The 18813-nt window shown below is 57.3% G+C and overlaps 2 protein-coding genes across 2 annotated transcripts in view; both read right to left on the reverse strand.

The window, feature by feature from the left end:
* Positions 1-18813, reverse strand: part of LOC102452635 (alpha-2-macroglobulin-like protein 1) — a 124022-nt gene that overhangs the window by 18581 nt on the left and 86628 nt on the right. The window lies entirely within an intron of this gene.
* Positions 1-18813, reverse strand: part of LOC102447783 (alpha-2-macroglobulin-like) — a 51751-nt gene that overhangs the window by 4963 nt on the left and 27975 nt on the right. Inside the window, exons 13-20 of the mRNA XM_075918689.2 lie at positions 13763-13826; positions 13500-13645; positions 13127-13276; positions 7014-7214; positions 2213-2297; positions 1656-1776; positions 783-1008; positions 404-530 (exon numbers count right to left, since the gene is read on the reverse strand). Of these exons, the coding sequence (XP_075774804.2) occupies positions 404-530; positions 783-1008; positions 1656-1776; positions 2213-2297; positions 7014-7214; positions 13127-13276; positions 13500-13645; positions 13763-13826 (1120 nt within the window). The remainder of the gene's footprint in view (positions 1-403; positions 531-782; positions 1009-1655; positions 1777-2212; positions 2298-7013; positions 7215-13126; positions 13277-13499; positions 13646-13762; positions 13827-18813) is intronic.

The raw sequence follows: 18813 nt of genomic DNA on the forward strand, positions 1-18813 counted from the left end.
AGTAGAAAAAGAACTGAGGGAGGATCACGCCGCATGCCTATCTACAGGCATAACCAGTGTGAGACGGACTGTGCAGGCGCAGTGCGGGAAGGCCCTGCTAGGCTCAATCTCCGACCAGCAGCGCGAGGACGCACGGAGATCCGAGTGGAGCACCCACAGGGACACTGTTCGGAGGAGAACTGCTGCTGTGTCTGTGGGTGCGGAAATCTCACGAACCGCTGCTCCCACAGAAACGGTGACGTTACTGCTGCAGTGAGTTCTGCAAATCACAGTAACACCCCCAGGCACCTGCAAAGGCCCCACCTGCCTGCCTAGAGCGAAGGCTCCAGCATCCCTTCCCTTCCCTTCCCCCCTCCGTGCTTTCCCCGCCCCTCCCCCACCACAGAGCCCCAGCGCCCCTTACCCAGGCTGCTCGCCGTCACCTCCCACTGGAAAGTTTTCCCTTCGTCTGCACAGAGGCAGCTGCTGTAGGCGCCGTCCTCACCCGCCTGCACCTGGAACTGCACCGACTCCGCCAGCATCACTCGCACCTGTGGGCCCGACACGAGAGCCCCTTAGGGCTGGGGGGGCCGCGCTCACACGCGCCAGCTCCAGGCCGAGAGGGGACCCCCTGAGGCTCAGGCCCCGCTCGCCGCATTGTGCTGAGCCCAGGGGTCACTGCGGGGTGTCTGGGTCACAGCTAGGAGCTGCTGGTGCCACTCGCTGGCCTGAGCCACTGCGCAGCCTCCAGTCCCAGCTCGCCAGCCCCAGCAGCTCGGCACGGCACCCCGGGCGGCGCTCACCTTGATGCACTGCTGCAGGGAGTTGGAGACGGTGGCCTTTAGGGTGAAGGCCTCTCCCCGGACCACGGAGTACGGCAAGGCCAGCTCCACAAAGAAGGGCTTGACGACTGTGAGGGTGGCCGTGGGGGAGAGCCCAAAGCCCCCCTCCGCCGTGCAGAACATCCCGGCTTTCCACTGTGTGAGGGTGTCGGGCACCGAGAGCGGGACGTCCGTCGAGCCCCCCTCGCTGGGCACAGACAGACACACAGAGCGTCAGACGCAGCCGCCCCGGGGGAACACTATGGGCAGAGCCAGCAGAGACATCCCGGCCCGACCCTCCCCTGGGCTGGGGCCCTGAGCCGAGTGCCCAGAAACAGGCCAATCCCAGATGTCCGCAAGGGGAAGAGCTCTCAGCGCCCCCAGATCACCTGCCCCTGCCCCACCTCAGCTAGCGCAGGATCCTGCCCTGCCCTGGGGCTCCTGGGCTGGACTCAGTGTCCCATGGGAGGGGGATTCCCCCGTTCTGCAGCCGGACACGACTCCCTGCCAGGGGCTATTCCTGGGAATCAGCCTCAATTCTCCCTTCTGGGATCCCCGCCCTCCCACTGGTCCCCCATGTGCAGAGCAGGGGGAGGGGCTGGTGTGAACCCCACTCTGCTGGCGAGTCGCAGGGTCCCAGGGCTCTCCAGGCTCCCAGCCCCCTGCCTCGCTCTCCCTCGGCGCTGGGCTGTTATTGCCACCGCTGTGCTGGGTTCCTCTCCGCTGGCAACAGGCACCGGAACCGGCCCCATGTGAGCAGCCTCCCCCGCCAGGGCGCTGCATCCGGGAGCGGCTGCTTCCCAGGGTCTGGCCCGGAGGCCTGGCAGGGACGGTGTGTGACAGCCCCTCACTCACCCCACAGCCACCAGGTCCCACAGCCACGTCTCTGGGAAGTACGCACGCGGCGCCAGCTCCGGCTGAGCGACGATCTGTGAGGTCCATTTTCTGCTGTAGTAACATACGTCCCAACGGAAGTCTAGCAAAGATCGAAAGAGGGGTGAGGGGACCCAACGCTGCTTTGGGGGTCACGTGGCTCACATATCTGCACCTGCAAAGTCTCAATACTTGGGGCCATTCTGGGAATGGACGTGGCCACCGGCTCTGCCCACGCAGGGTTAATGGGATGTTGCCCTGCAGAGCCCGCCCAGGAGTCGCGAGCCAGAGGGGCCGGTTGTTAACCACGCTGAGCAGCTGGGACAGGGAGGCCTAGAGAGACCCATTGAGGACAATGGAGAAACTCCACCCCCTCCCCCATCCATGGAGAACAATGGATCTGCCAAGGGCACTGTCAGAACCAGGATCAGAACCCAGGTCCCAGGCCTGATGCAGGAGCCCGTGGGGCCATCTCCCCCGGGGGCCGAGAGGGTTGGGGTTTGCTGACCACGGGGGACAGAAGCTCCTGGAGCACTGACCTAGGTCATGGTCAGCAGCAATTGGCGTTTCCTGGAACTGATGCTCACAGATGCGCGTGTTGGTGAGAAGCTTCAAAGCTGCATCCTGGGCGAGAAGGAAAAAGCGTCAGGAGCCACTAAAGCACCAGAGGCGGCGCCAGGCCCTTGTTACTGGCCAGGGCACAGGGTGACAGGGCAACGCCGGAGCAGAATTCACGCAGACTTGGCCCTTTGCTAAGGACTGGGCTCAGTACCTTACATGGGGAAAGTGAGGCACAGAGCCCCAGCGCACAAGGATGGGAAAGGCCCATTGGTTCACCTCCCTCCCTCCTTTTCCATACAGCACTTCTCCCCTGGCTCCAGCACTGCAAGTCCCCAGCGAGGGGGCTGCCACCAGGAGCCAATTGCAGCCTCACACGTCGCGCTGTTGGGCCGGTATCCCAGTGACTGTTCCGGCAGCTCACTCTGCCCATGCCAGGCTGCGTGGGCCGGAGGCTGGGACGCTCGCTCCTGGGTTCTGCTCCTCCCCTCGCCACCCACCTGCTGGGTGAGCTGGGCAGGGCCCCTCCCCTCTCTGGTCCCTCCTCCCGTTGCCGGCTCAGACTGGGAGCTCGCGGGGGCATGCTCTGACTGTCTGTTCAATGCCCCCACATGACCTGAGCACAGACTGGCGCTGCCCAGCGGGGCCCTGCCCTTCCAGACTGAGGGGAGCCCTGGCCCTGAACCCCTGGCCGCCAGGCGGTGAATGTGTCAGGCAGGGGCCATCTCAGCTCTGCCCCGGGGCTGGTGCAGGGACGGTGCCCAAGGGGGGCCCTGGGCAGGGACGTGAGGAATGACAAGGAGACGGGCCCTTGGGGGGGACACGCCTGGAGCCGAGGCAGCGCTGCGGCCGGGCGCCCTGCGGTGGCTGCGGCTGGGTGCGCCGGGGCAGGGCCTCGCCGGGCCGCCTGGCAGGGCTGCCTGTGACTAGGGACGTGAAGAAGCATTTCACTCCCTGAGTCGTCAGTAACATTGTTGTCGAGGGCACGATCCGTCAGTGGGGGAGGCGCTCAGCCCCGGCTCGCACTGCGCCGGGACCTGCTCCCCCTGCGGCTCTGCACTGGAAATGGCACCTGCCCGCCGGCTCTTCCTACATTGAAAATGCTTAACCACAGTCACAGATCTGGGGCCAGCTGCAACTGAGCTGGGCTCGCTCACGCGGGTCCAATAGCCCTCGTCCGCCGGGTTCCCGGTGGGGATCTGGGACGGGGCAGAGCAGCCTCTATTCATGGCCAGCCCAGGCCGCCACAGACAGGGTCTGCTTTGCCCCCCCCACCCCACCTGCGCTGCTGCTTCTGAGAGAGGCAGGGGGCAGGAGACGGTGCTGGGGGGAAACAGCTTTAAATTGACTCCCCTCAGGACCGGCTCCTGCTTCCCCCTCCTTGCTGCCTGTCATACAGAGACAGCAGGTGGGGGGATGGGAGTAGCCGACTCGACCACAGATTGAAACTGTAACCGGGACTCTCTGGTCTGGCCACATCCGTGCTCCTTGGATGATCCAGGAGCAGAGGGTCCCAGTGGAGGGCGAGCACAGAGCACAGCAGGAGCCCCTCTCACGGCAGAGGTAGCCCGGAGCAGAGGTTGTGGGGCAGCCTGAAGCAGCAGCAGGATCCAGGCTCTGCAGCAAAATCCCTCGTCTGGGACCAGTCGGGTCCCGGGGGTGCCAGGCCAGGGCAGCCCAACTTGCACTTGCTTCCACCCCTACGTGTGACGTGAGGGGAGGGACGTGAACCGCGAGGGATCCAGGCTGCCCAGCCCTGCAGCCAGCAGTGTCCTTGCGTCCCCCCGCACCTGCCACTCAGGGGCCTCCAGGCTGCTTGGGACCAGCAGGGAAGCACAGAGAGCACCGGTGGCACCGTCTCCGTGAGCTCTGTTCCCGCGCCCACTGCCACCGGAGCACTGCTGGCCAGGGGGGGCCATTTCAGGAACCCAGCCCAGCCCCCGGGCCCCAGACTCGTGCAGGCTCAGCCGCTCTGTGGCAAAGGGGCACGTTCAGTCGGCACGTCGGGGGGATGGAGCAGGCTCAGCCCAGAGCGATTCATCGCCCCGTAAGGCGGCCGCACTCCAACCCTCGGCTGGGCACGTGGGTCGCGCCATTCCCAGGGTTCCCAGCCATGTGGAGCTGAAGCTCACAGGAAGGCAACGGGCACCTCCCCGACCCCAGAGCGACCTCCCGGCCAAGGGTCAAGTCTCTGCTCCGAGGCAGGGAGCTTCTCAGTGAAAGAGCTTCCGTGTATCATGGGACGCCGAGTATTTTCCCCTCTCCCCGCCGGAGCAACTCCAGGCCGTGTTAGCCGCAACCCTCAGAAAGTTCAGCCGGAGGCGACTCCTGGCTGGGGAATTTCTGCCCCAGACGTTTGAGTCTGACAGTCACAGGAACTGAAAACTCACACAGGGTGTGACGGACCGGGCCGTGTCTGGGCACAGCTGAGGGCGTCCGCTCAGGGCGAAATGCTCACATCCGGGGCTCCTTACAGCCCCCAGACTGGTGACCTCTCCAAACAGGCCACAAACCAGTCTCACAGAGCGCTTCAGCTGCCTGCCTGAAGCCTCACGAGCAAAACCCCTCCGACACCCCAGCAATAACCATGCCCCAGATGGCCCCAGACCTCATACACAGGTGGGGGGTCCTAGCACCTAATCCCACCTACCTGCCATATCATAAGCACACCGCATACCCACAGAGTTATACACTGAACCTTCAGGAGAATACAGTCTCTCTTGTTCTTTTAGTCTCTTAAGCTGGAGGTCAAGTCTAGCATTTTCCTCCTTGGCTAGGGCCATCTTCTCTGCATGCTCCGCCATTTCCTTAAGCTGATGTCTGGCCCTCTCTGCCATTCTCTCTGCATGTTCTGCTTTTCTCATCTCAAGTTCCCGATCCAGCTCCTGCTTTCTCCAAGCAATTTCTTCATCAGCCTTCTGCCTTCTTTCAGCAGCTTCCTTGGCTCGCTTCTGCTCCTTTTCATCCACATCTCTGGTTAGTAACAACACTACCAGATCTAGTTTAGAGGCCCTTTTCCTAAAGGCAATGCCTCTCCCCGAGCACAAATCCTTCAGAACCTCTCTATTTGGGCTCTCATACTGGCACTCACTCATTTCGGCTGCCCTTTACCCAACCAAACTCTGAGTACTAAAAATCAAATTTAGACAGCGTGGGGTCCAGATCCCAAAGCTCAATTGACCAAGATCTGTGGATCCTGCCAACTACGCCACTGTGACGGACCGGGCCGTGTCTAGGCACAGCTGAGGGCGTCCGCTCAGGGCGAATTGCTCACATGCGGGGCTCCTTACAGCCCCCAGACTGGTGACCTCTCCAAACAGACCACAAACCAGTCTCACAGAGCGCTTCAGCTGCCTGCCTGAAGCCTTACGAGCAAAACCCCTCCGACACCCCAGCAATATCCGTGCCCCAGATGGCCCTGGGCCTCATACACAGGAGGGGGGTCCTAACACCCAATCTCACCTACCCCGAACAAGTCCTGTCCGGTTCCAAGAAACCAGCCACAGATCCCTGGTCAATTTACCCTCTGGATCTTACCCACAAATCACGCTGGGCCAATCCTTTAGAATCTAAAACTAAAGGTTTATTAACACAAGAAAGAAAAGCATGAGAGTAAAGTTGTTAAAGAATATTACGTTACATGCACCGAATCTCCCAGTCTTCGATGCAGGCTCTAGCAGAGATGTTACAGCTGCTGGTTTAAAAGTTCTTGTTGCACATCCTAGGGTCAGGATGGGTTCACAGGTCTTCCGGGCTCTTCAATCCCTGCAGTGCTGCCTCTGGGATGAAGTGCTGAGCTGAGAACAAAATGGCATCGACCACATGGCCTCTTTATACCTCCTTCCTGGTCTCTTCTTGTATGCAGCAAGTCACCCGGTCAGAGGCCAATCTCTATGTTCCCTGCTGTCTGCTCTCAGATGACAAACCCCATTCTTTGCGTGTGTCCATAGCCCATTGAGAGCCATTGTTCCACAGGGCTTCGCTACTCAGCCTGTCCATAGCAATGCTTAACCACATTCAGAGAAATATTCAGCTTCCACACAGATTACAGATTCCTACCTACACACACAGACATTATACACTCACATAAATAGCGTACACAGGATCAGCAAACAATAAGCTCCCATTCAATACCCCACATGGCTCCCTTTTATACCAATTTCTGGGGCCAACACCCCCACCTAGGGGTGCAGCAGCGATCTGGCTGCTTCCCTCCAATTCAGTAATGCGACACAGGGCGTCCCCGCTGTAAGTCACCCGGTGTACACCCGTTCCACATGGACGTCACTGACGCTCGTTGGAACTGATGGATGATAAATCCTCCCATCCCCCGCTCTTAAGTCGCACCAAAAAAACCAATTTACGCAAATGAGTGTCAACCGCAGAGGGAAAAGAATCCCACTTTAAATTGTTTCGCTGTCAATCCAATTTTTTTTATTGTATCTTGAACGTATAGCGCGGATGGGCTGTAACAGGAACTGCCAGGCAGCCATAACTGGTCATGGCACTGCCCCCGCCTGTCAGATCCTTGCACCCAGGAACCGGGGGTAACATTCCTGATATGTGGATACGCAGGGGATCTGTCCTGGGGCCTGGAGTGGGTCTGAAGCGGGCGGGGGAGGTGCAGCCCAGCCCTGAGTTTGCGAGGAGCATCCCTAGGGAGTCACTAGAACAGGCCGGACTGTTTGGTGGGATGTCGCCCCAGCAGCCTGGGCACAGCGGAGACAGTTTAGTCGTTTCAGGCTACAAAGGAGACAGAGGTAGGGCCAGGCACAACCCTACCTGAAACAGGCCGTTGGGATCTGTCAGCGGGACAGCTCCAAATCTCGTCCCTCTGCGCCGCCTCTGGGGTGTCCAAATTGTCGCTGGCACACCATGGAAATGAAGAAGTAGACCTGGCCGCGAAGTACTGTACCGACAGTAACATGACTCATGACCTTGATAGGAGTCTCCTTGGCGAAAATCAGGGAGCAAGTTATAGACCTAAAGACAAACACGGACAAGGGCTGCCGTGAGACCAAGGTACGAGCCTCTCCATGGCCAGCTCCTGCCCCTCCTCTCACCAACACCTCACCCTGCAAATCTCCACCATCGCCCCACTCACATCTCTGGCCTGGACTCCCCCAGCACCCAGCCCCTTCCCACTAGTGATGTCAGCGTGTAGTCGATTACATAATCAATAAGCCTGGGCTCATTGGTCAGTCCTATCGATTACACGCACCCCCCCCCCCCCCCCTTGCTGCTTTCCAGTTCTCTGGCTCACCAGTAGCACCCAGCTCCAATACACTGAGAAGTTATTTTAAAACTCAGCTCATGATACCAAACATTCTCCAGATCCCAGAGGCACAGCCACGTTACCAGGTCACTTTGGGTTTGCAGCTTATCCGAAATACCAGCGAGCTCAGACCTAGAGTCCGGGGGAGGAGTTATTTCATTTGGTCACGGATGCCCACGTGTTAAAATTGTAGCAGGCGAACACCAACTGCTGATTACCCACCTTCAATTGGAGGCAACCCCGCCCCCCCCCACCATGGCGGAGTCTGCACCCAGAGCCTCTGAAGGAAGGCCCCCGCTCACTGAAGCGCTGGAGGCCGACCTGGAGCCCCCAAGTTGTGTCTGGTCATAGGCCCCAGGAGTCCAGAATGGCCACTGAGTCCAGGCCTGCAACTGAGGAGTCATTGTAGACTCAACTCCTGTCTCCTTTCCATACGGACCTGTGCCGAGCGCAGCACCTCCTCTTCCATCCATCTCCTTCAGGTTCCAACTCTAACAGGGATGTGGAACGTGAGGGCTCTGAAGGAGCGGTACCGTGTCACACCGGTAGCCTCTGCACAGGTATAAGGTCACCGGGGGAACTCCCCCTTATACAGAGCTCTCCCAGCACCAGTACTGAAGGGAACCATCCCGCTGATTGACTGGTGCCACCTGTGAGGACTCCACCTTGTACAGGAGCGGTCACCAGAGTGGATGAGAGGTCGATGGTCCTGGATCTGCAACCGGTGCCAACTGGGAGGACTCTGCCTGGCGGGGCTCCTTGTAAGGTGCATGCCTGCATAAGCACACACCAAGAATTTCATTCCTGACCACCCCCACGGCAGAGCTGCACAGCTGTGGCCCTAGCTGCTTCCAGGGGTGGAGCTGCATAGCGGGTGACTGCCCACCCCAGGAGCAGCTGGGCAGCCACCACGCAGCTGAGTGGTGGCTGCTGGAACTGGAGCCTGGGCCACAGAACTAAAAATAGCTCCATGGCCTGGCTCATGGGGCAACTGGCCCACCACATGGCCCAGCCCCTTGGAGCAGCTGGAACCATGGCTGTCAGGGCTGGGACTGTGGTACTAAAAAGAGCACCATGGCCCCAGCTCGAGTCCCAGCACATGGGGCAGCCACCCACCATGCCGCCCCACCCAGCAGGTGCAGGTGTCAGGAAGGCAGAAAGTGAGGGAAGGGGCAGGAGGAGTAACAAGGGGAAGGTGGGTGAGGGGAGGAAGGTGCTTCTGCTGAGGGGAGACGAAGGGGGCAGGAGAAGAAAGAGGCATCAAGGAGCAGGGTGGAGGACAGGAGACCAAGATGAGACAATTAGGGGAAAGGGCAGCAGGAGCAGGGGTGGAGGGAATGGGAAGTTGGCAGAGGAGAGGGGACAGGGTGATGCTGAAAGAGATGGTGTGACAGGGTGAGGCAACCCCGCCACTACACACAACAAGGGGGACAGGACGCCGGAGAGGCATGCGCCCGCACCGCACGGGCCGCAGCGATGCAGGTGCTGACAAGCACTTACGGGGAGGAGGCCGACCCATGCAGCGCAGGGACCTGGCAGCCGGAGGCAGGGAGAGCATCTGGGCACCACGCCCCGCCAGTCGTGGTGTGTGATGTCACCGACATGACGGGAGGGGGCGGAGCGGAGGGGCCGGCAGGACGATCAGGGCGTCTGATGTCACCCGCGAGGCAAAGAGGAGGGGAAGCGGGTAAAAGGTGGTGGGAGGACACAGACAAGGGGGGGGGCAAAGTTGGAGGTAGGAGGTAAGGGGCCAAAAGGGGATGATGGTGCGGAGGGATCTGGCTGAGCGGGGCCGAGAGGGGCTCCAGTGGCAGGGTTGAACTGTGGCCCAGGGCGGGGTCGTGAAGCCTGCAAGCAGGTGAGTTTAGGGGTAACCCCTAGCCTGCTATCACAGGGAGCTCGGTTCCGTGTTAGGGCTCTGGGTCGGGGGCCAGGAGAGTGGGTGGGCCCGGATTCCTCTCCTTCCTGCCGGCAGGCAAGCTAAGAACTGTAGTCAGAGACAAAACTTTTTGGCACCTGGGTACCTCATGGCGTAGGCACTGAGGGCGGGGCGAGTAACGCGGGGCAACACGGGTGTCTAGACTAATAAAACAGCTGGGTGACATGGGCAAACAAATACGAACACGTGACAGATGGGGCAATTCTGGGAATATGAAAATAACTTTTCCTTATTCACTTTTTCCACACCAGTCATGATTTGAGGCTACAGCTACACTACAATTTTGCTGGAAGAAGCAATGCAAATGAAGCACAAATTAGCATTTTCTCATGCTTCATTTGCATAATCTCATCTGATTTGTTTTTGCGCAAGAGATTTTTGCGCAAAAATAAGCAGTGTGGACGTTTTCAAAAAGCCCCCGTGGCACAAGACCCTTATGCCTCAGAAAAGGAGGTGGATAGAAAGCTGGCTGGATTGTCAGGCTCAACAGGTAGTGAGCAACAACTTAGTGTCTGGTTGGCGGTCAGTGTCAAGCAGAGTGCCCCAAGGGTCGGTTCTACGGCCAGTTTTCTTCACCATCTTTATTAGTTACCTGGATGAGGGGGTGGATTGCATCCTCAGCAAGTTTGCAAATGACACTAAGTTAGGGGGAGAGGTAGATACGTTGAAGGGCAGAGATAGGGTCCAGAGTGACATAGAGAAATTGGAGTTTTAGCCCAATAGAAGTCTGATGAGGTACAACAAGGACAAGTGTCGAGTCCTGCACTTGGGATGGAAGAATCACAACCACCGCTACAGGCTGGGGACCGACAGGCTAAGCAGCAGTTTGGCAGAACAGGACCTGGGGATTCCAGTGGATTAGAAGTTGGATCTAAGTCAACACTGTGCCCATGTAGCCAAGCAGGCTAATGGCATATTAGGGTGCATTAGGAGAAGCATTGCCAGAAGATCCAGAGAAGTGATTATTCCCCTTCATTCAACACTAGTGAGGCCACATCTGGAATTTTGCTTCCAATTCTGGGCCCCCCAATACAGAGGGGAGGTGGACAAATTGAGGAGGGTCCAGCGGAGGGCAACAAAATGATTAAGGGGCTGAAGCACATGACCTACGAGGAGAGGCTGAGGGATTTGGGTTTGTTTAGTCTGCAGAAGTGAAGAGTGAGGGGGGATTTGAGAGCAGCCTTTAACTTCCTGAAGGGAGGTTCCGAGAGGGTGGAAAGAGGCTGTTCACTGGTGACAGATGCAGAACAAGGAGCAATGGGCTCAGGTTACAGTGGGAGAGCTCTGGGTTGGATCTTAGGAAAAACTATTTCCCTAGGAGGGTGGTGAAGCACTGGGAGGGGTTCCCTAGGGAGGGGGTGTCACATTACTGGATTTTGAGGGGAGCAGCCATATCACTGCTGTGCCCATGGGGGAATGTTTGCCCCAAAACTGAGACAGAGGGCCATGTGCAGTGTCAAACGAAAGCTTAATTTCTACTGATTCTGTATATGCTCTTCATATACCTGTATAATGTCTGGGTGTGACGTTATAAAGATGTATTCTGTGTTGATGCTGAAAGATTCTCTGTCTGAGGTAGAGCAATGGGCCAGGAATGTTTGCCCATGGACAAGCTCCAGGGAACAATGGCCCACACCTGGCCTCTGGTCATGTGACTCCCTCCAGCTTGGAAGAAGCCAGGAGGGGTATAAATAGGCCATGTTGCCGACTCCATCTTGGTGCTCAGCTCGGCTCTTCATCCCAGAGGCAAGAGTGCAGGGACCGAGGAGTCAGAAAGAACTGTGGACCCATCCTGACGTTGGATGTACACCAAAGACTTTTAAACCAGCAGTTATTACATCTCTGCTGCAAGCCTGCATTGAGAACTGGGAGAGTCGATACATGTAATGTATGATACTTTAACAACCTCACTCTCGTGCTTTTCTTTCTTGTAGTAATAAACCTTTAGATTTTTGATTCTAAAGGATTGGCTCAGTGTGATCTTGTGGGTAAGGTCCAGAGTGTAAAATGACCTGGGATCTGTGGCTAGTTGCTTAGAACCAGACAGAACTTGTTTCGGGTAGGTGAGATTGGGCTCTAAGACCCCTCACCTGTGGGCAAGCCCAGGGCCATCTGGGGCATGGATATTGCTGGGGTGTCGGAGGGGCTTTGCGCATGAGGCTTCTGACTGTCCGGGCAGGCAGCTGAAGCACTCTGTGGGACTGGTTTATGGCCTATTTTGGAAGGTCTCCAGTGTGGGGACTCTAAGGAGCCCCGAATTTGAACAATTTGCCCTGAGCGGACGCCCTCAGCGATGCCCAGACCCGGCCCGTCACAGGAGGTGGAATCTCCTCCCTAGAGGTTTTTAAGTCTCGGCTTGACGAAGTCCTGGCTGGGATGACTGAGTTGGGGTTTGGTCCAACTTTTAGCAGGGGGCTGAACTCAATGACCTCCTGAAGGCTCTTCCAGCTGTAGGACTTTATGAGGATGCAGCTGCCTTCCATGGCCCTTTTGCCATGTGACTTCTACTTCCTTTGTCCCAGACACAGGCTGCCCAGCTCATGGAGCACGTGGCCTGGAAGCCTCAGAGCTCTGACACGCCCCCCTCCCTTGCCTTATTGAGGCACAAGGCTCGGCCCTTCTCTTCTCTGTGGGACAATTGAATAGCTGAAGGTCCTCAACGGTCCATGGAGCAGGCTGGCAGTGCATTGCTGGAGTGTCTGTGTGTCACCCAGAAGTACAGCACAGGTTGTGCAGACAGACAGACAGACAGACAGACAGACAGACTTCTCCATGTCCACAGTACAAAGGGGATGCAATCATGCACGTGAGACTGTCCTCTTGGCAGATCATAACAGTTTTGCAGATTTCGTAAGTGGCAGACCTGGCACAACCCCTGGCCTTTCTAGAACACAGACTTTCCTAAAAGGGTCCCCCAAATTCCACAGGGTCACACAGGTGTCTGTCACTGCACCCCCCGACTTGAGAACCAAGGTGATGGACATGCAGCCCCTGATGCCCTGGGAGAGGGCAAGAATGGTGACACATCTCTCTGTGGGGCAGAGAATGGCTCTTAGTGCCCCTCCCCAATGCTGTCTGGGCCACAGAAAGGCCTGGTTAGGACACGTAGCTCAGCTCCTGGCCCATCGAGTCCCATCTCCTGCTGCCCCAGGGGCTTGGGAGTTTCACTCGCCCTGTGCAGGGTCTGAGAGCCCCTGGATGGCAGGTACCAGCCACAGGCCAAATGCAAATCCATATTATCACCCCAGCAGGCACAAATCCAGCTGCTGCAGAGGAAGGTGGAGCCTCCCACAATGCACCTGGCCAGCTGCCCCTTGCTAGACTTGGGGGCAGGGAATTTCCCTGCCCCTACCCCCACCCCTACCCCTTGGGACCAGCTCTGTCCCGGAGAGCAAGCTCCAGTAACCCTGGCCATTATCTAAGCACCAAGCTCCATGTGCCCAGCCACAGATGGATGAGGGGGCCTGGGAGGGGGCGCTGCAAAGGCGGATGGGAGATCAGACAAGAGAAGTGAGGATCCTGCAGAGTCAGGGGGGCCAAGTGCTATTGGAGCAGCCCCGTGACCAAGGAGAGGTGGCCTCGAGGGATGTCCCCCAGCGGCCGTTCATCACACCTCACTGCGAGGAGACAGGACTCATGGAGGGAGAGGCGGATCGAATGGCCAAGCTGCTCTGCACTCACCTTGTCAACGCTGAGCTCGGCCTCAGGCTTCATGAGCAGCACGCTGCGATTCATGGCACGGACGGCGCACAGGGACCCGGGGGCAGCCTGCACCCGCAGCTGGAGCTCTGAGCCTGACAGGGCCCGGTCCTGCGAGAAGGCCAGCTTCACCTGGCGAGGCACAGGGTGTCAAGAGGGAGGGGAGAGAGAGACACAGCTCACCCAGGAGCAGGGGTGGGGTAGGGGGGTTGATGCACCCAGTAAAACGGACAGGGGAGGGGCGCAGGAGGGACCAGGGAGGGGAGGGCCCACATCACCCAGTGATGCCCAGGGCTCCAGTTACGGGGCAGGAGCGGTTCCCCCAAAGCCCCTCGGCCCCGAGCCCCCGGCTCACCTTGTTGGGGAGGCACTTGGCCACGCGCAGCAGGGCGCTGTCGGCAGCCATCTCTCCGTCGGGCAGCACCGTGTAACCCAGCACCTTGGCAGCCGGCGCCAGCTCAGCACCGACGGGCAGCTCCACGGAGAAGGAGCCCTTCAGTCCTAGAGGCAGTGGGGGGCAGTCAGGGGCAGTCAGGCCCAGCCAGCAGAGCCCCTCCTCCCACCCGGTCTCTGCCCAGGGTCTCCATCCCCAATGCACACCCCTCCCCCACCACTTACCAGCCCCCTTTCTGAGTTCCAGCCCCTTGTGGAGGATCCTGGCGATGGCTCCCTTGGCCACGACCTGTGGAGGAGGAGACGGGAGTCACTGAGCTGAGGCTGAACAGGGGCTGGCGAACGCCCCGACATGGGGATGCTGCACAGGCCGGAGTCAGGGCAGGAGCTGCCTCTCCCCCACCCACAGACTGAGCCAACAGGGCAGGGCAAAGGAGATCTCTCAGGTCTGTGTCCTGTTCCCCAGTCCTCCAGCCAGACAGTCCCCACTTTGGAGGAGATTGGAACCTGAGCCCTTAGTGGGGAAGGAGGAAAAGGGTTATTAATAAAAGAAAGAAAAGGCAGAGAGAAGGATTGTTAAGGAGAAGACATTACACACATCTATCCCCAACAAAAGACAGGACTATGTGGCACTTTAAAGACTAACAAGATGGTTTCTTAGGTGATGAGCTTTCGTGGGCCAGACCCACTTCCTCAGATCAAATAGTGGAAGAAAATAGTCACAACAATATATACCAAAGGATACAATTAAAAAATGAACACATATGAAAAGGACAAATCAAATTTCAGAACAGAAGGAGGATGTGGGGGGGGGAGGTAAATGTCTGTGAGCTAATGATATTAGAGGTGATAATTGGGGAAGCTATCTTTGTAATGGGTAAGGTAATTAAGGTCTTTGTTCAAACTTAGGTGTAAAGTGTCGAATTTAAGCATGAACTGTCATTCAGAGGATTCTCTTTGAAGTTTAGTCTTAAAAGGTCTTTGAAGCAGGATGCAGGTAATCAAGTCGTTGAGACAGTGTCCTTTCTGGTTGGAATGGCAAGAAACTGTTTTTGCTTTGTGATCTTGTCTAATATCTGTTTTGTGGGCATTAATTCTTTGGCGAAGTGTCTGAGATGTTTGTCCATTGTACATTGAACACCAAAAACAGCAACAGCAGAGTAGGTTGCAGCAGTTGTCTGCACAGAGTCAAGAACAACGGAGGCAGTTGGTGTATGATGCAACAAGAAAGGTGGCTCCAGAAAGGGGCCTCACTGAGTCAAGTTGGTACCGGGAACCCTCTAGGGATTGGTGAAGGGTTGATGGCCCCAACACAATTGCCAATTAGACTGACAAAGATGGGGCCTCTAGACAACCCTGAAGCTTACCTGGTGACTTTTGAAAGGGTAGCCTCGGTGGCCAGAACATTGGGCCACCCTCTTAGCGCCCTACCTGATGGGACCAGTCCAACTGGCCTGTCTCTGCCCTCCTCAGGATACTTCCGCCCTATTCCTCTACCTAGGCCCCTTTGAGGTTTGGGATCCATCCTAGCCACACAAGATGCCCTACACTCTTTAAGGTCAAGGAAGCAATTTTAGATCAGGCAGGAGTCACGCCAGAGACTTGCTGGCAAAAGTTCAGGCAGGAACGGTACCTGGCAGGGGCACAACCAAGGGTGGCGGCCGAAAACCTCCTCAAGTTGAGAAGGAGGTGACTGGAGCCAGAGAAGCAAGATAGCGCACAGCTCACAGACTCCATAGTATTGGAGCAGTTTTTACACATCTTGCTGGCTGGGGTACAGCAGTGGGTGCACCGCCACCGACCCCCTACCTTAAGAGATGTGGTCACCCTGATGGAAAATTACTTATCAGGGGAGACTCCAATAGGGGTGGGACAGGAAGCCAGGGAGGCGCCGTCCAAATGAGCAGCCCTCGGCCAGGCCTGGCGACCCTGGGGAAGGAAGGATCCCGAACCGCAAAGGGGCCTAGGTAGAGGAATAGGGCGGAAGTACCCCAAGGAGGGCCACAGGGCGGGCGAAGGACCCGTGGACAGGAGACCCCGTCCCATAGAGGGAGGGATGTCCTCCCAGGATGAGACGGCCCCAAAGAAAAGAACGGTTACTTACCTGTAACTGTTGTTGTTCGAGATGTGTTGCTCATATCCATTCGAATTAGGAGTGCGCACCGCGTGCACCACGTCTTCTGGAGTGTTTTCCTTAGCAGTACCTGTAGCGCCGGCAGGGAACAGTGATCTATGGGCCGAAGAGGCTCCTGAGGACCCCGACCTGAACGATGTCGCATCAGAATTCGACAAGTAATCAGACTCTGGCCAGGGAGGTGCAGATGAAGAGTGACCCGTAACTGACGGAGGGGCAAACCTGGCCATGGAGTCGGGTTTGCCCGCGTGTGCTCGGTGGGGGCGTACTGGCACCGGGAAGACCAGTCCTGGTCCCGGTGCTGTTAGAGGTGGCTGCTGCAGCACCGGGGGAACCGGTGGCTGCTGCAGCACCAGGGGAGCCGGTGGCTGCTGCAGCACCGGGGTAACCAGTCCCGGTGCCGAGAGTGGCGTTGGTGCCAAAAGGTCGAGTCTCGGTGCCCGGGGTTGATCCAGTTGCGGCACCGGGAGGCCCAGTCCCGGTGCCAGTTGTTGTGCCGACGTGGAGCATGGTGGCGCTGCCGAAGTCGGTATCGGTTGTGAGACGAATCCCGAAGAAGCCGACATCACCATCGATTGGGGCACCAGCAAGGTCCACATGGTCGGTGCTGGTACCTGCGACGGTGCCAAGACTTGCATCGGTGCTGAAGAGGCTGATGCTGAAGGGCCCGGTGCTGACGACTGAAATGACACTCCTGGAAAACTGCTTAGAGCCAGCGTCGATGATGACGGTGCCGTAGACGTTGCCACAAGGCTAGAGTGGTATGGCACCAGGCAGCCAAAAGGGGGACAGGAGGGCTGGGCCCAGTCGGGTTCCGGGTGAGACCTGGAGGCCTGCGTCGAGACCGGTACCAATGAGGAGGCAAGCGGTACTGATCCCACTGGGGACGGTCCCGCTGCATAATTGGGCCGAGCCAGCCGGTCATGCCAGTGCGGAGGTGAAGCCAGAGCCAACACGGTCTCCGGCGTAGGCGACCTCGACCCTTCCGCTTCAACTGACGACGGAGGGGAGGTGGTGAGACTCAGAGGTATCCAGTGTGGAAGGGCAATGCGGAGGTAATTGCCCTGGACTAGAGGGATGCCCCGCTCACTTATGCTGCACTGTAGAGGATGAGGCTGTGTGCACCGGTGAGTCGGTACCACAGTGCAGGCCCAACCTGGGTTTCCGGCTCGGAGACCTCCCACGAGACTTTCTCAGCCTCTTCGGTGCCGGAGAGTGAGACCAGTGCTGGACCCTCGATGCCAAGGCCCAGCCTCGGGATGGAGCATCTCTCATGGACATCTCTCTGGTGCACTGTGTACCACAGAGTGCCCAGCCAGGGCTGGCTGTAAAGCAGAAAGTATATAAGGAGTGGAAGATGGGAGGGATCAGTAAAGAAAGCTACCTTATTGCGGGGACATGTAGGGACAAAGTGAGAGAGGCTAAAAGTCAGGTAGAGTTGGACCATGCAAAGGGAATTAAAACCAATAGTAAAAGGTTATATAGCCATATAAATAGGAAAAAAAAAAAACAAAAAAAGAAGTAGGACCGCTAATTACTAAGGATGGAGTGGAGGTTAAGGATAATCTAGGAATGGCCCAATATGAAGAAGTTACTCACCTTCGTGCAGTAATGATGGTTCTTCGAGGTGTGTCCCCGTGGGTGCTCCACGTCTGGTGTTGGGCTCGCCCCGGCGCCGCAAATCGGAGGCTTCCCAAAGCTGTGTTTGGTTGGACCGCACATGCGCGAGAGCTCGAGGCCATTCGCGCCTTTCCTCTCCAAGCGCGGTCCAGCCCCCGCCTCAGTTCCTCTCACCGCCTCATCTGAAACGAGAGAAACAAACGAGATTCCGTAGCGGGGAGGAGGGCGGGTCGTGGAGCACCCACAGGGACACACCTCGAAGAACCATCGTTACTGCACGAAGGTGAGTAACTTCTTCTTCTTCTTCGGGTAGTCCCCGTGGGTGCTCCACGTCTGGTGACTCCGGAGCAGTGGTCCGAGCTAAGGTTGCGCTACAGGATCCATGTTACGGCAGCGTTGGAGCACCGCCGAGGCTACAGCACCCACAAGCGAAGTCTGAGGTGGAGTGTTGCTGAATTGCGTAATGTCTCATGAAAGTGATGTTTGACAACCAAGTAGCTGCCCGGCAGATGTCGCGCACAGGGACTCCTTTCAGGAAGGCCGTTGAGGTAGCCATTGCACGGGTGGAGTATGCTCTAGGTTGTGATGGGAGGGGTTTGTTACACAGATTATAACAGGTGGTAATGCAAGCGACAATCAACTTGGAGATGCGTTGCACAGAGAGTGGACGATCTCTAAACTGATCCGCAACAGATATAAAAAGACGGTCTGTCTTTTGAATATCACGCTTTCTATCAATATAAAATGCGAGGGCTCGGCAAGCATCCAGCGTGTGCAACAGAGCCTCCTGAGGAGAAGCATGAGGTTTAGGACAGAAAGAAGGCAAGACCACTGGTTCGTTAATGTGGAAGTCCGAACAGACTTTTGGGAGAAAGGTCGGGTGCGACCTCAGAATCACCGAGTCCTTATGAAAGATCGTATATGGGGGAGATGCTGTAAGAGCCACTATCTCACTCACCCTGCGTGCGGACGTTATAGCAATAAGAAAAACAACCTTGGTCGTAAGTAGTTGAAGAGATGTAGTTGCAAGCGGCTCAAATGGTGGCCGTGTCCACGCATCTAGCACGAGGTCGAGGTTCCACGCAGGAGGTGAAGGTCTACGTGGAGGGTTGAGATTGAGGAGGCCCTTGAGAAACCTCTTCGTAATGGGGTGGGCGAAAACCGACCGGCCATCGATCGGGCAGTGGAACGCCGTAATTACTGCTAGATGAACTTTAAGTGATGGTATGGAGATACCTGATGTATGAAGGTGCAAAACATAGTCCAGAATAGCCTGCAATGGTGAGACAGAGGGGTACAACGTTTTAGTGTCACACCAGTGTGTAAAGCGAGACCACTTTGCGAGATATGTTTTTCTCGTGGAATCTCTTCTGCTATTGAGCAGAACACGTCTCACTTGATCTGAACAAAGGGTCTCCGATGTGTTGAACCATCCAACATCCATGCAGTCAGATGGAGGGTGAGCAATTTCAGATGGCGAAGGGATCCACTCTGCTGCGTTAAGAGGTCCAGGAGAAGAGGG

The sequence above is a fragment of the Pelodiscus sinensis genome, chromosome 29 (assembly GCF_052426305.1).
Source record: "Pelodiscus sinensis isolate ZL-2025 chromosome 29, ASM5242630v1, whole genome shotgun sequence".
NCBI classification, from domain to species: Eukaryota; Metazoa; Chordata; order Testudines; family Trionychidae; genus Pelodiscus; species Pelodiscus sinensis.